This window comes from Rhinichthys klamathensis, unplaced genomic scaffold, assembly GCF_029890125.1.
Source record: "Rhinichthys klamathensis goyatoka isolate OS25496 unplaced genomic scaffold, OSU_Roscu_1.1 h1tg000296l_1, whole genome shotgun sequence".
NCBI lineage: Eukaryota > Metazoa > Chordata > Actinopteri > Cypriniformes > Leuciscidae > Rhinichthys > Rhinichthys klamathensis.
This window is the reverse complement of record NW_026606815.1, coordinates 1,339,883-1,357,280: the sequence shown is the minus strand read 5'-3', so window position 1 is coordinate 1,357,280 and position 17,398 is coordinate 1,339,883. Positions and strand designations below refer to the sequence as shown.

At 39.6% G+C, this 17,398-nt stretch overlaps 1 protein-coding gene across 13 annotated transcripts in view; it reads left to right on the top strand.

The window, feature by feature from the left end:
* Positions 1-17,398, top strand: part of ncor1 (nuclear receptor corepressor 1) — a 119,858-nt gene that overhangs the window by 73,569 nt on the left and 28,891 nt on the right. For 10 of the 13 annotated variants that reach the window (XM_056270052.1, XM_056270053.1, XM_056270054.1 and 7 more), the window contains 6 exons: positions 2,547-2,680; positions 3,701-3,773; positions 6,317-6,773; positions 7,043-7,235; positions 7,677-7,860; positions 14,853-15,017. In XM_056270052.1, the coding sequence (XP_056126027.1) occupies positions 2,547-2,680; positions 3,701-3,773; positions 6,317-6,773; positions 7,043-7,235; positions 7,677-7,860; positions 14,853-15,017 (1,206 nt within the window). The remainder of the gene's footprint in view (positions 1-2,546; positions 2,681-3,700; positions 3,774-6,316; positions 6,774-7,042; positions 7,236-7,676; positions 7,861-14,852; positions 15,018-17,398) is intronic. The other 3 variants (XM_056270055.1, XM_056270056.1, XM_056270062.1) reach the window with 1 other exon arrangement.

Here is a 17,398-nt window from a genome sequence, read left to right as displayed (position 1 = left end):
TATCACAGACATCATTGGTTTTCTGTGCTGATTGTGCTCATTTACTTTCTGGGGATTACTTAAAATATGACAAATAAAAAAAAAAAACAGATGAGAAAACATTGTTTATTCAATGTAAATCTTATACTCACTAAAGCTGACAACTGCTCCTGACACGCATGAATGCCTACTATGACACACCCTGAATGGACAAATACAAATTGCACACATTCACACTGTAAAGTCGCTTCATGAACTGAATCCAAAGTTAGTCTGTTATAATTGTTTATTCATTTTTATTTGCCTCCAAATTGGGACATTGTAAGAACCTGAAAACTGGCAGAAGAAACCACAACAGTATGGATGACAAATCTACTGGAACAGTAAAATGGAAAAGTGGAGTTGGTTAGTATGCCACTAGCTTTTAAGGCTTGGAAGGTTGAAATAGAGTCATTTCAAATTTCGAAATCAGGAATTTAGCTTGGGAGAGAATGATTTCCCCATGTAGATTTCACATCAGGCTAAAGTTGGTCCCATGAATTCGCCACGTTAACCAACAGAAATCTGCTTGGTATAAAAGCAACTTCTGTGTGAATGGTTTTTCAGACAACACTACACTCTTCACAATGGACATTTTTGCCCTCAAATTTTGCAGAAATTTTGATAATGTGACTGCAAATTTAGAGAGTGAGCGACTGTTGTTAAGATACCCATGGATAGCCATCCTTTCTGATTTCTTGACCTAATATTGATAAAGATTTGTAATCTGTGTAACCTGAAGTAATCATCAGTGATCACTAATGTTCCTTCTTGTTGGATACTCAAAATTCAGGCTTAGAGGCTGTTTATACGACACCGTTTTCAACTGAAAATGTAAAACTTTTTATGCGTTTTGGCCGTTCGTTTACACTACAACGGCGTTTTGGATGCCTGAAAACGCGAAAGTTTTGAAAACGGGTTTCACTTCAAAGTGCAAGTTTTTGAAAACGGTCTCAGTGTAAACAACAAAAACGCGAATCTCTGAAGATGATGACGCCATGCACATGCGTGTTACATTCAGACAGTCTATAGTGTTTCATCGCCATCTAGTGGCCTGGCAGCAGAATAGAGTTTTTTTGTCGTTTTCGCGGATCCTTGAGAATTGGGATCGCTTTGACAGTGGTGTCATCTGTACACGGAAAACTCAAAGGAAAAACTTTTCTGTTTTAAGCCTATCGTTGTCGTGTAAACGTACCATAATTCTGCTCTTCATGTGTTCAGTTAATGCTTCAACCTGGTGGTCCCCTGCACATCCTGCCTTAACTAGTTCATGCATTCTAGTTAAACTGCCAGGATTATCTTCACCACCGAGGCAGGAGGACTGGCACGGTCATTTTTTATGTTTTTGGTGTTTCATATGTTTAGATGCGTTTAGTGCCTCTGGAGGAATGATGGTCTTCATGTTATGATGGTATCTTTATTGAAAGTTCTTGTGGTTAATAACATTTTTGGACAACAAATAATAAGTTGTGGTTAATAACAAAATAAACAGATATTCAAATATTTTTGAAAAAGTTTAACAAGAAAGACGTTATTTTTTAATCATTACGTTTTTGTCACCATTGCTGAACAAGCTTATGGTTAGCAAATATACACAACACGCTTGCATTATATCCTGAGGTATTCTTTTAGTTGAAAACATTAAACAACAAAAAAAGTATACAGAAAAAAAACATTTAAGCCTGAGCAGAGTGAAAGGAAGAAAAACGCTAATAAAGCAGACTGTGCCAGTTATCGTGCAGAACGTACATATCCACTCGAGTATATGGTTATCGTGTTTATATTGTTTTACATGTTCATGTTAAGAAAAAAAAAGAATATCCACATGCTCTGGTGAAAGTTGGCTCCTCAGTCTGGTAAGAATAAGGCCAGGTGCAGAAAAAGTTTCTTACTATGCTATGTGTTTTTTGTTCTTAAACATGTCTCCCCCGAGATAACTTAAATGAAGCATACACCTTGAGATCATTTTGCTATCAGATAAGTTATCTTCTTGGCTCACTCAGGGGTACAGCTGCGCTTACTGCTGTCATGAATGCAGTGACTCACAGCTGTCTTTCCTCATTCAACTGGTGTTTGCATTTCATGTGATTTTATGGTGGTGATATTTATTATAACTCGGTTTCAATCAACAATGTTTCCACACTACATGTTGATCCATTTGATAAAGTAATTCCAATTTGTAAGGTCATTTATTCAAAGTCATTCCAAACTTCGCTGGGCCTAGAGGCAGTCGACGACATTTTGTGATAAAATACAATCAACTTGTTAACAAGCTCCATAGTGTTAGTTATGAGAGTTTTGTGACTTTTCATTTGCGTGCTTAGGATTTCACTGCATTTACAGCCAACAAAGCGACATGTAGCAAAATTCAAATGTTGTTTTAAAAAAGATAATAATTACAGATCGAATATTCGACTATTTGTGCACACCCCTCCTAAACATGTTATTAATAAGGGTTTTGCAGTTAGCAGCGGAAGGTGTCTTTTCTCTATTCATTTATAATCTTACTCTCTTTCTCTTGTGCACAGGGCTGGTTGAACATGGTAGGAACTGGTCAGCCATTGCTAAGATGGTAGGCACTAAGAGTGAAGCTCAATGTAAGAACTTTTACTTCAACAACAAGAGACGTTACAACCTGGACAACCTGCTACGGCAACATAAGGTACAGGGACAGATCCAGCATTCATGGAATAAATCTGCTACATTCCCATTACATGCTCGAAATATCTGATGATCAGTGATTTATCTCCTTTATTGGCCAACATATTCATGTTCTTGTACTCAAGTGTTTCTAGATTCAATCTAGAGATTGATCATGTTATTGTGGTTCAGAAGTTTCTGCATCACTGAAATGTTCACTTAGGATATCTGATATTTTCCACATGGTTGAGTCCTTGATTTTGATTAGTTGATGTACATTCCAAGGCGTTTATTCTTTTTCTATACCTGAATTTTTTGTAGTTCCATGTTATACACTAAACATTAACACTACCTTTAAAAAGTTTGGGGTCACCTAGGCTGCGTTTATTTAATTAACAACAGAGTAAAAACAGTGATATTCTGAAGTATTATTGCAATTTAAAATAACTTTTCTATTGTAATATATTTTAAAATGTAATTTATTTATTCCTGAATTTTCATCATCATTACTCCAGTCTTCAGTGTCACATGATCCTTCAGAAATCATTCTAATATGTTGATATGTTGCCCAAGAAACATTTCTTATTATTATCAGTGTTGAAAACAGTTTTGCTGCCTAAGATTTTTGTGAAAACTGTGATAATTTGTTTGGTTCAGGATTATTTGATGAATAGTTCAGAAGAACAGTATTTATTTAAAATTGAAACATTTTGTAACATTATAAATGTCTTCACTGTTACTTTTGATCAATTTAATTCATCCTTAATAAAATAAATGTCTTTAAAAAAAAAATGTTTTACTGACGCCAAAATTTTGAATGGTAGTGTTAATCTAATATCTCTCCTGGTTACTTGTTTACTAGTTCAAAAATAATGTTTTCCTATTAGTCACAGTTGCTTTTGCTGTTTTTTTTGTATAATGCTTATAAAGTGGTGTTAAAAAGTAGTTGCACAGAAAGGGTGTCTTAGGAAGACAAAAAACTGAAATTTACATGATTGTGGTATAATCTATTTTGAACTATTCCTCATGTTGTTGTGTGCAGGGTTCCCGGCTCCGTAGAAATCGAGACTCATCACAGAGTGATCCTGCGCCTGATGAGGACGAGGAGAGTGATGGTATGATCTCTCTCTTTGGTTTGAACACTTTTACAGCCGCTGCTTCCAACATAAGCTATAATGCTTAAACAAACACCCTAAAACCCATCGCTGTCAGTCTCTTTCTCTGTGACTCATGAACCCAGAGTCTGATTAAGCAGAGAGGAAGAGGAGCAGTGGGGCTATAATGTAAAGAGAGCAGAAACAGACTGACACAGAAAGAGAGGGATGAAGTGAGAGAGCAGTGTGCTGACCTGTCTGACTGCAGTGCGTTTGATTAGATTTGACAGCAAAACCCCAGACCGCGCTGCACTGCCACAGAGGTCAACATCCTGCCTCTACTTCTGTCTGTACGCTTAATGAGTGAGACTCAGGAGCAAATAAGGGCAGATGAAAGGGAGAGGAAATGAGTGAATTAGACAAAAACACAAAGAAAAGAGTGGAAATAGAGGCACTGTGCAGAAGGGATAAAAGATCTGTACTAATTCTACCTGCCATTCTTGCTCTTATGTAAGCGTTCCCTGACTATAAAGCCTCAAAGTGTGCTGGAAGGAAACAGAGTGCTTCTGCTTTTCTGTTTGATCTGTTGTGCTATTATTCAGGTACTGTTGTGAGTGATGGTCAGTCATCTTATTTATATAGTGCTTTATACAATACATATTGTTTTTAAATTTGCTTTACAGTGATAAACAGAAAAATAGCTATTCGGTGATGCAAACAGAATCCAATTCTGCTGTAGAGCAGCTATAAAAAGACAATATTAAACCGTCAATATTCAGATGAAATCAGTTCAGTGTTGATTCGGTTCGCTTTATTAACTGTAAAGTTTGTCATAATTGAATGGGCTCAATTCATCTATACAGCAGCTTTTGAGAAAACCGTTATGTCATCATCCAGCTCAGTTCAGTTCTCATCCAATAGTGTCAGTGCATTCAAGTCAATAATATTGCCAATTTATAAATGTCCCAGATTAAGCAAGCCAAAAGGCGACAGTTGCAAGGAACCCAAAGTCCATCTGTGACACCAGTCTGAGAAACCTTGGGATATTCAGAGCTATAACACAACACAAGTCTTTTATACAATTCTATAAACAAGAAATTTATATTATATTGAGTAACTTGCATTTTAAACAAATAGAAAACCAGCCAATTCAGGCCAAGCAATACACAGCAAACACAGTGCAACATTTCATATCAGCACTTTTGAAACGACACTTGTACAATCAAATTAAAGAACAATGATAATTATTAGCTCTCTGTCTCTTTCCCCTCTTGTCCTCCCATTGGGTGCCTGTTCTCTGCACTTTCTTTCACACCATCTAGACTACCATTCAAAAATCTGGGGTATTTTATTCCTGTGATGGCAAAGCTGAATTTTCAGAATCATTACTCTGGAATTTCAGTGTGACGTGATCCTTCAGAAATCATTCTAAAATGATGATTTGATTCGCTGGTTTGCTCTTCTTGGTTACTTGTCATGTGCTAGAATGCTGCTGTCTTCTGTTCTCCCTCCTCTCCTTCCCTCAAACCTCGCTTTTTTTGCTTTTTCTGCTTTTTTCTTTCTGCTGACATACCGGTACTCCTGAAGCCAAGCAGGTTAGCCTTCATCCCTCTCCGTGAGAGGAACAAAGAACCAGATAGACTGTAAGAGTGGCAGAGAGCCTCTGCACAGCAAGAGGAGGAAGGAATTATAGATGTGGGAGAGGAGTCATTTTCAGACAATGGAGGAGGGAGAAAAAAATATTTGCTTTCTAGTTGTTGGATTTGTGCTATTATAATATATATTTAGCGATATTCAATAAATTGATCAAAAGTTAAGGTGAAGACATTTTATAATGTCAGAGTTCTTTTTAACTGTTCTACACATCAACAAATCCTGAAAAAATGCATCACTGTTTCAACAAAAATATTAAGCAGCCACAACTCTTTTCAACATTGATAATAACAAGAAATGTTTTTGAGCAGCAAATCATCATATTAGAATAATTTCTGAAGGATCATGTGACCCTGAAGACTGGAGTAATGATGCTAAACCTTTGCCATTACAGGAATAAATTACATTTTAAAATATAATATAAAGTTATTTTAAATTTTAATCTTTTTTTTTTTTTTTTACTATTGCTGTTTTTACTGTATTTTTGATCAAATAAATTGGTGAGCATAAGAGACTTCTTTCACTTATGTAGTAATCACAGGAACAATTGAACAGTAGTATGAATGCAAAGTTACATGTATTTTATATGTAGCACTTCCTGTGGCCCTGAAGGGTGTATCATCACGTGGCGAGGGTGGAAAGGTAGTGATTAGCCAAAGGATGTTTGCTGTCCAGAAGTGCATTAGCTTGATTGCTGTGATGCCGCGTGCAGTTGATGGTGACCTCAAATGCCACCTCTGCTCTGTCACGGCAGGGTTGTTCGGGTTTTCTGCTTCTCTGCCTTTGTGTTTCTGTAGCAGAGATTGAAATATATTGGATTTGATATTCTGTGCCCTCTTTGCACAGATGAATGAAGAATTTAAAGAGGATGTGATGGCTCAGTCATACGCTCTTTCATCTCCTTTCCTCAGGTCCCGACAACAGTTCGGACACAGAGAGTGCGCCCTCTCCATCTCAAACCGACCCCTCCAAATCTTATGACTCACTAACTCATCCCAACTCCGCTCTGGACGGCACATTGGACCTGGATGTCATGGCAACCAAAGGCCCGGTGGCAGATGACAGGGGCCAGGAGCCTCCGTACGGCGAGCTGCAGGTGAAAGTAGAGAAGAGTCCAGAAGGAGGTGCTGGAGACGGGCTTCCTCAAGATGAACGAGCACACTTGGCATATGAAATGCAGATCCATCCAAAGAGCGAGCCACAGGATGTGGAGATGACTGCTCCCAGCAGTGAAAGAGGTCAGGTGCAAGTGAAGACTGAGCCGGAGGTCAAGGACAAGGAGGAGAAACAGGGGGAGCACTCTGATAATGACTCTAGCGCCACCTGCAGTGCGGATGAGGATGTGGAGGTTGAACCTGACCGACAAAGGTTAGAAATTGTTGGTCCTGTTTTATTATAGGGTGTTTGTACATAAATTGCTATTGGTTTCTAGTATCAATTCCCAGGGAATGCATGAATGTTAATGTAATTATTATTTTTTTTAATTCAACTTGTTGTTGAATACAGTACCGGTAAAAAAAAATCACAGACCAAATAGAAATCTGGTGCGACTGAAAACGAATTTTGCCGTTTTGTTGTTATTCACAGTATCAGTAGCTAATGTGTTTTATTCTCTTGTTCCTTCCTTGCTGTGGCAGACTTTTCTCTCTGGAGAAGCCGTCAATGCTGGGCGCTTCAGGCTCAGTGGTCGTGTCCTCAGCCAATCTCCTCAACATGCAGCAGCTTCGGGCCGCCACCATCCCCCCTATGGTCAGTCCCCATAGCCTCTACCCCCACTTAGCATTCAGATATGCCCCTCTGGACAGAGACAGGGCCCAGCCACCCCGCCACGTGAGTCCTGCCTCCATCTCCACCTCCGCAGATCACGCACTGTGATTTGCTTCTGCGGCAATCAGCAAACAAATCAGCAAATGCCAATTGATTTTCCACACAGTGAAATCATGATGAGTGAGAATATGTTTGGTTGCTCTGGGCTGATCAGTTGTGCGGTTTGGAGGCTGTCTGTTTTGGCGATTTGCTGTGGCTGTGAAATTAATCTAATTGAGGCCCTGATTGGCCGTTCACAACGTTTACATAATAAAAATTTAGCATCTTGTTGCAAAGCAAATAGCTATTACTTACTAATGGGATTAAGTCATTAAGTCATGCACCTTTACATTTTTTATTTAAATATTTAATTGTTTAACATTTTCTAAGTGAGCATTTTTTGTGTACATCAATCCAGCATTTTCCCACATTTGAATCCTCTCTCTTACGGAATGGTTTGTTTAGGTTTCAGCTCCATTTGGTCACAGCGGTGTTTCTGGAGGTCCATTGAGCGGCTTTGCTATGTTCCAGCACCAAATCAAAGCTGTGCATGAGTCTGTGCAGGAGGACAAACAGAGACTGGACCAGAACGAGTCTGATCGCAGACCACGAGTCACCACCCACAGCCCCACTGTACTGGACCGAGAAGGTGAGTCAGACACAGGAGTGAGAGAGAGAATGCACAAAAATCGCTCGCATGTGGTAAATTGAAAAAAAAAAAAACATAAATCCAGCAGCAAGCATTCCCTCTGAATCCTTTCTTTTTGCCTTGCTCTTTGTTCAGTATGCACTTGAGATACTTGGAGAGTAGATTCACAGGCTGACAGCCTTTAGTGTTGTAGTTAAGACCACCTAAACTGAGACCAAGCCAAGACAAGAGTGTGTTGAGAGTGAGACCAAGACAAGACCAAGTGTAGGGATGCACGATATTGGATTTTGGCCGATATTCGATATGCCGATATTTTCAAACTAATTTTGCCCGATACCGAAGTATTTGTATTTTTTTTAAGTGCAAAAAAAGCTTATTAAAGCTTCTATTAAAGTTCTCAGTCAAGAGCAGTGAGTGATTTCCTCTTTGTGTTTTGTTGTTTTATTAACATTAAAGGGATAGTTCTCCCAAAAAAATTAATTGTCATCATTTACTCTCTCAAGTTGTTTTAAACCCAAATAAATTTCTTTCTTCTGTTGAAAATAAAAGTTATTTGGAAGAATGTGGCTAACCAAACAGTTGCTGTACTCCAGTGACTTCCATAGTATATTTAAGCACAAGAAAGAAATTAATACAGGTTTGGAACAACATTAGAGTGAGTAAATAATGACAGAATTTTTATTTCTGGGTGCAGTATCTCTTTAAGGACATGCGGCAGCATATTATTACTGTCTCTTTAAGAGCTGCACGCGACGCCTCTAATATACACGCATTTGACAAGCAGATTTTCTCGATTTGCTTTCACTTTAGACATAACCAACTTTGTTTATGTAAACCTTGTGTGTATTTGACAGTATTAGCGCAATAAGACTCGAAAAATAACTTAGTCCAGTATGCAGGCGCTGTGACAGGCTTTTAGTTCCTGTGAGCGTCGGGTGTACGCGCTCAGAAAAGCGCATGTTAGAACAGCGCTTCAGCATGTGAATGACATGTTTAACTAGCAAGACTTTGACGCACATGCAAATAATGAACTTTTGTGAATTGCAGTGTCCCGTGAGTGTAACTCTACCTCTGCGTTTACATGTGATGTGAATGTGCGTCGCGTTGTATAGCATGTTGAGATGAAGGCGCCAGAATTGAACTGATAGAATGCACGATATTATGATTTTTAAAAAATCATAGCAGATCGTGGAGCAGATCGTGAAGACATTTTAATCGTCCACGATCAAAAACCGTGATTATCGCACACCCCTAGTTGGAAGTTTAAGTTGCTGGCGCTCATGCTTCGTTCATGGTCGTCACGTGCGCGTAGGAAACACGCCACCCTATCGGCAAGGCTCATCGGCACTCGGCAGTAATATTCATATCTGCCGATGATGGTCATTTTAAGCTTTTATTGACCGATACCGATGTTGTCCCGATATCATTGTGCATCCCTACCAAAGTGTGTTGAGACCAAGACCAGAGTGTGTTGAGACCAAGACAAGACCAAGACCAGAGTGTGTTGAGACCAAGACCAGAGTGTGTTGAGACCAAGACAAGACCAAGACCAGAGTGTGTTGAGACCAAGACAAAACCAAGACCAAAGTGTGTTGAGACCAAGACAAGACCAAGACCAAAGTGTGTTGAGACCAAGACCAGAGTGTGTTGAGACCAAGACAAGACCAAGACCAAAGTGTGTTGAGACCAAGACAAGACCAAGACCAGAGTGTGTTGAGACCAAGACCAAAGTGTGTTGAGACTAAGACAAGACCAAGACCAAAGTGTGTTGAGACTAAGACCAGAGTGTGTTGAGACCAAGACCAGAGTGTGTTGAGACCAAGACCAGAGTGTGTTGAGACCAAGACCAGAGTGTGTTGAGACCAAGACCAGAGTGTGTTGAGACCAAGACCAGAGTGTGTTGAGACCAAGACCAGAGTGTGTTGAGACCAAGACCAGAGTGTGTTGAGACCAAGACCAGAGTGTGTTGAGACCAAGACCAGAGTGTGTTGAGACCAAGACCAGAGTGTGTTGAGACCAAGACAAGACCAAGACCAGAGTGTGTTGAGACCAAGACAAGACCAAGACCAGAGTGTGTTGAGACCAAGACAAGACCAAGACCAAAGTGTGTTGAGACCAAGACCAAAGTGTGTTGAGACCAAGACAAGACCAAGACCAGAGTGTGTTGAGACCAAGACAAGACCAAGACCAGAGTGTGTTGAGAACAAGACCAGAGTGTGTTGAGAACTAGACCAGAGTGTGTTGAGACCAAGACCAGAGTGTGTTGAGACCAAGACCAGAGTGTGTTGAGACCAAGACCAGAGTGTGTTGAGACCAAGACCAGAGTGTGTTGAGACCAAGACCAGAGTGTGTTGAGACCAAGACCAGAGTGTGTTGAGACCAAGACCAGAGTGTGTTGAGACCAAGACCAGAGTGTGTTGAGACCAAGACAAGACCAGAGTGTGTTGAGACCAAGACAAGACCAAGACCAAAGTGTGTTGAGACCAAGACCAAAGTGTGTTGAGACCAAGACAAGACCAAGACCAGAGTGTGTTGAGACCAAGACAAGACCAAGACCAGAGTGTGTTGAGACCAAGACCAGAGTGTGTTGAGACCAAGACCAGAGTGTGTTGAGACCAAGACCAGAGTGTGTTGAGACCAAGACCAGAGTATGTTGAGACCAAGACCAGAGTGTGTTGAGACCAAGACCAGAGTGTGTTGAGACCAAGACCAGAGTGTGTTGAGACCAAGACCAGAGTGTGTTGAGACCAAGACCAGAGTGTGTTGAGACCAAGACCAGAGTGTGTTGAGACCAAGACCAGAGTGTGTTGAGACCAAGACAAGACCAAGACCAAAGTGTGTTGAGACCAAGACCAAAGTGTGTTGAGACCAAGACAAGACCAAGACCAGAGTGTGTTGAGACCAAGACAAGACCAAGACCAGAGTGTGTTGAGACCAAGACCAGAGTGTGTTGAGACCAAGACCAGAGTGTGTTGAGACCAAGACCAGAGTGTGTTGAGACCAAGACCAGAGTGTGTTGAGACCAAGACCAGAGTGTGTTGAGACCAAGACCAGAGTGTGTTGAGACCAAGACCAGAGTGTGTTGAGACCAAGACCAAAGTGTGTTGAGACCAAGACAAGACCAAGACCAGAGTGTGTTGAGACCAAGACAAGACCAAGACCAGAGTGTGTTGAGAACAAGACCAGAGTGTGTTGAGACCAAGACCAGAGTGTGTTGAGACCAAGACCAGAGTGTGTTGAGACCAAGACCAGAGTGTGTTGAGACCAAGACCAGAGTGTGTTGAGACCAAGACCAGAGTGTGTTGAGACCAAGACCAGAGTGTGTTGAGACCAAGACCAGAGTGTGTTGAGACCAAGACCAGAGTGTGTTGAGACCAAGACCAGAGTGTGTTGAGACCAAGACCAGAGTGTGTTGAGACCAAGACCAGAGTGTGTTGAGACCAAGACCAGAGTGTGTTGAGACCAAGACAAGACCAGAGTGTGTTGAGACCAAGACCAGGTCTGTGTTGAGACCAAGACCAGAGTGTGTTGAGACCAAGACCAGAGTGTGTTGAGACCAAGACCAGAGTGTGTTGAGACCAAGACCAGGGTGTGTTGAGAGCAAGACCAGAGTGTGTTGAGACCAAGACAAGACCAAGGCAGGGCGAGACCGAGTCAAGACCAAACCAACACTCCTTAAATTCATCTAAAAGATCCACATTTACTGCTTGAGAAATGTCTGATATTTAATCAATACATACAATTAGAATAATAAGACACGATATAGAGCTGTTACCAATCAAATGAAATTACTAACAATAAAAATCATCTTTGCACTGCAGAGGGGGCATAGCCTGGGAAAACCCAGACAACTTCCGGCAAATTTAGATTTGCTCTGAAAGTTAGTCTGGCAAAGAGCTCATTCAAGCCCATTTCCAATCCGTCGAAATCACGGCACCAGTCAGAAACGTTGGGGCGGGCTTTACACGATGACGACATCACTGGGATTTTCCTTTTTGTTAAAAACCGAGCAAAGAACAACACTCGGAGATGTTTCTCTGCCGCTCTGCATACGTCATCTCCTTCATCGCTCTGATTGGTTTTAGGTCTGTCCGCGACGTCCGTTGGTGACGCCCCTCTGGAAATGATTTGTCTATGACGCTTTGCCAGACCATAACTCAGTTACAACTGAGAATGGTCTGGTTTTAACCAGGCTAGAGGGGGCACAGAAGGTGCATCTAAATTGGAACAATTACAACTGCATAAATAAGCTTAGGATTAATGTTTTTTTGTTTGTTTTTTTAAGTTTATTGAACATTTGTATAAAATCAATATCACATTTGCAATAGTGCTCATATTTATGGAAACAGCTATCTTGCTCTTGTTATATTGCTTAATTATATGTTATAATATAAAAAACAAGATCTCATACAAGTACTTGTATTCAATCATATATTTAAATACAAAGGAGCTGCTGCTCCCCGCCCTGCTTTCCAGAAGAGGACGGAGAATGGATGCTGTACAGCATCTAGGACATGTTGTAGTCCAGATTAAAATTAAAAAATGTTAAAGTTTGAAAATAAATTGGCCTATTAAGCCTTATTTGGTGCTGTGATGAGCATAATATATATAAACTTTTTTTTTTTTTTTTTTTGCTTTATTAACACAATATAACAAGACGAAGGCGTAAGCTAACACGACATTAACCAGCCCATTCTCACCTATGAAAGGTTATCCCATTTCTTAGGGAATTTAAATCTCGGTGGTTTCACAACCAGAGGCTACGCGTTGTTGTGGCATCATTGATTCTTACTCTGAGTGACAACACACTGAACATTCCAAGATGGCGGGCCCACCGACGTGTCTGGAGTGGTCTAATGTGGCATATACATATCTATGGTGATGAACACCATTGCGAATACAAAAATCTGAATGCCTGTTTAAAACATTTAAATATGGTTGGAAACAGAAAGTAGCGCAGCTGCATTTTTTACGGGGTTACCAGTGTAACAGCTGCATTTTTGCGGTACTATCAGTGCCATCTGCTGTCAGAATGTGAATGTGTATTTTCATTCAGCGCGCCTTCACTCTTTCCGCCATGCTGCTCAACCGTGTTGGGGTTGTTTACATCAGAGTGTGCGCATGGCTCTTTGACCCCATTTACACCTGGTATTAAAATGCGTTCTGTATCCAGATAAGTTATCCGGATAATAAAAAACGCATGTTAATGCAAGGTGTAAATACGTTGTGATCGGATTGTGATTGGATCTGCCTGACCACATCTGGAGGTAGTCTGGCTCGCATTGTGTTCGGATCTTTACTAGGTGTAAACGCAATCTGGTTGTTGAAACCACATATGTATATTTTACTCCTCCCAAAAATGCTAAAAAAAATAAACGTGTGAGAGTGTTATATAGGCTATATTTCATGTCAAATATGACGACGCTACTGCAACACGCATTACCGCAGATGAGCAGCTGAGCATTCTTCAAGCCAACGTGCAAACATCGCAAATAAAAGTGAAAGTAAGTCACAGACGCTTAACACACAATCATCTTCAAGTAAAGAAACAAAATTATCTTACCAGGGCTGTTGCCACTCTCTCTTATTGCTGTCTTTGATTTTGAAATGAGCTGATGATCAATAAAATGCAGCTCACATCTGTTGCTTTCGGTGGCGTGCAATCCATTAAATCTGTATATAGCGCGGGAGTTGAAGTTCGGATTTATATCCGTTTTGCAAAAACACATTTATGTGGACAGGTGTAAATGGAATCGGTAAGATCAGAACACTTATTATCCGGATAACTTATCTGGATACAGATCTCATTTTAATACCAGGTGTAAATGGGGTCTTAGATGCAGCCCACACACAGTGTTGTACATTTTAACCGATTTATAGAAATGTATTTTTAAAATGCATTCTAAAAATCGGAATGTTTTGTAATAAATAATTATTCACAATATTTTAAAGTGCCCACGATAACAATACTGTGCATGTTCATTGTCGTGATATATCGTATTACCATATATCGGATTCGGCAAATGTCTAGATGCAATGAAAGGTTGCCCACTTCGACATTTTTCACTCGATTTCACACATTTCAGGCACATTTACATTTCACATTAACACATGAATAGCCTGTTGTGACATTTTGGTTAATTACTAGGTCAAAACAATTTTTAAAAAGAAAAATAATGTCCAGAAAACTTACTGGCATGGCCAGTTTGGATGACATTGCCCATCCTCCCAAACTAATCCTATGCTAAAATAACATTGGTCACTTTTAGCTTGGGAAAACTCCTGACCAAAAGAACTGTCTCTAAGGGGAAGAGAGCAATGAACAATACAAAATTGAGGTTACAGAAACACCCCTGAGACAAACAGACGGAAAGACAAGCAGATGGACTGCTGCCTAACCAAAAGATTGTGATGTGCCTGTAGTGCCTCTGTTCTATCCTCCCATGCACATTCGCTCGGTTTTTACATGCCAAGAAGTTTGAGCAAAGACAGTAATGGCAAAGACAGACGTTTTTCTGTTTTTCCTCCTCCTCCTCTCGGTTTTATAATGGGTCTCCAAAACAGATTTTTGAAGGGTGTCGAATGCGCAGGAGAGAGACAGTGGACTTTGCTCTTCTCAGCTAAAAAGCACAGTGCTGTTTTTGATAGAGCCAGACAGAAGCAGCCAACCAAAAGGAACATTAGGTCACTCTTGTGTAGTGATATCCATTAGAAACACCAAGTTTTGCTCTACCTCTTTCTCACAGACCGGCAGACTGTAGCTCTAAAAACCTGCCTTGAAATTTCACTTTCCAGAGCATTTACAGTGATAGCACTGAATTAACCTTTCTATATCTATACTAGTGATTAATGTATGGGGGGCTTTGAGTATGGTTTGAATAACATGTTTTCATGATCCACTAGTAGAGGGGACTGCAATTAGATAAGTTAGCAACTAGTCTGCTTGATGTCTGAGAGAATCTGATAGCCTTTCCTCTCTGTCCTGTCCCAAGGTAAGCCCTTCGCTTACATGCCATATGATCTGAAGCTGATGGAACAGGAATCTCATGGTGGAGTGGGCAGACCTGGCTCTCCATACAGACTCTCTCCTCGGGAGCCTAGCAAAGCCTCACCCCAGCCCGATGGCAGTAACGCCACTCGCTATAGTGTACCTCCAGGTAAGCAGTGCATGCACCCCGTATCAGGCACATTTTTTTAGAAAGGCAGCTTGTTTTTGTTCAGGTAGATATGGGCACCAAAATGAGCACTCACCAATTGAGAGTACAAATTGAGTGCAAGAACGATAGCCTGGCCCTCATTGATGTAGGCAACATAAGTGATTCAATCAAATCAAAAGCATACAAGTGGTCTACTAAAGAATACGCCATCTATGAGTGTTTTATCTCAGTGAAAAAAAATCCATAACGTTTTTTTTATATCCTCAAGACAATTATTTTATTATATTATCATATCATACATCATATTACCTTTCAAAAGTTTGGGGTCAGCAATATAGAAAAATGTCTCTTATGCTCACCAAGGCTGATCAAAAATACAATAAATAAAAACGTGATATTGAGAAATATTACAATTTTAAATTACTGTATTCTATTTTAATATATTTTCAAATGTAATTTATTCATGTGATGGCAAAGCTGAATTTTTTGTATGCATTACATTTTTTTTCCAAGATTCTTTGATTAATAAAAATTTGAAAGAACAGCGTTTATTAAATAGATGTTTTGTAACATTATAAATCTTTACTGTTACTTTTCATCAGTTTACTGTGTTCTTGCTGAATAAAAGTATTAATTTCCTTAAAAAAAATCTTACTGACCCCAAACTTTTGAACTTATATTATATTATTATACTCAATTACTGTTTTCACTAATATACAAGTGGAAACAACATTGACATAACCATTGTCATAAGGCCAAGAATATGTATTTTTATTAAAACCACATTTGGTACTTCCTGTAATAACACCTATTTAAAAAATTAAAAAATCATGTTCACTCTTTCTCTACCGTTCTTGGTTTTACTTCTGCTCTGGCTTGTGTACTAATCTGTTTTATGCTTGAAACTTGGCATTGTAATGTGTACTTCAAATATGGTTGAAATTGCTTGCAATGTTCCTTATTTGGATGTTGCTTTGGGTAAAAAGTCTGCTGAATTAATACTAATTGTATTAAAAATGAGGAAAATTCAGGTCATGACCAATAAGAAAATGTATATGTCTAAAATAGCAGGGAAAAGAATGTGTTGGTCCATTATCTTTTTTTTTTATCTTTCTCTTTTTTTGTCAAATAACTTTCGAGTCCCTCTTATTTGGACCTAAAGATTTTGACTTTGCAGTAAAAATTATTTACTTTAATTAAGCCATACATACAGTATTCATGCTATATGGAGTATTTTGCTTCATTGGCTTAGACCTGCATATAGACAGGTACACGAGTTGGAATTTCAGTCATTAGCACGCTTGTCTGGAGCTTGTAACCTGACAGTGTGTCGCTAGCAGACTGATAAGGAACCAGACTCCGCTTCTACTTGTTTTAGAGGAACATGTAAGATACATAGCTGTTATTAGTCAGGTCAGCGAGTTTCTTCCTGAAGAAAACCTTGAAGCTATCACGAGGCTCAGTCCATGTGACTGATTCTCTTATCAGCCCTACCCTTACAACTTGGAAACTGTTCTCATGGAGACAAACACTTATAGATCACACACACTGGACGTTTCTATTGGGGAGAGAAAAAATAATGTACTTCAAGTAAACGGAATGTTTTAGTAGGACTGTCGCTCCTGCAGGTTTATTTGATTTGTGATGATCTGGGGGAACAATGATCAGGTTTCATGATGAACTTTGGTACGAGACTTCGGTCTTCAGTGACCTCTACTGTGAGGACCTAGATTGAGCGGAATGATTGATGTTTGCATTATTGACCTGGTAAACAAAACTTTCTCTCTGTGTCCTACATGCATGCTACATCAATAACACGACCACTACTGGTAATACAACTGTGATTGACAGAACAACTAGAGATATCACACATACTGGTCTCCAAGAATAGCAAATTACTTAAAGGTATTGTAGGTAGGAATTTTATAAAAAAAACTTTTTTCCAAATTTGTTTAAACTTTCTGTATATATCAATGCATAATTAAAATGTAAGTACTCTAAAACAGTCGTGAGAGGTCTACAGACACTCGATTTTTATACTTTCTTTTTCAAAGACAGCTCATTATTTCCATTCACTCCACCCCCTCCCTTCTGGGCTCCTTCCAAAGCCACGCCCCAAAAACACATGAACGCGCGACTCCGACCGCTGAGCTGAAGACGCATTATTTACCTGAGACGAGGGGAGAGGAATGAGCGCAGTCAGTGCATGTAGTGACATCATGTCAGAATCGCATGTAATAAAAAAATCTAACTTTATCATTATGAAGATAAACAAATAAGATGTATTTTAGTACTCACTATCAAGCTAGCATATTGATATTGGTAAAGTTTAAAATATATATTTATTGATTCGCTAATGAGCTAGTTATCTATAAGGCAAA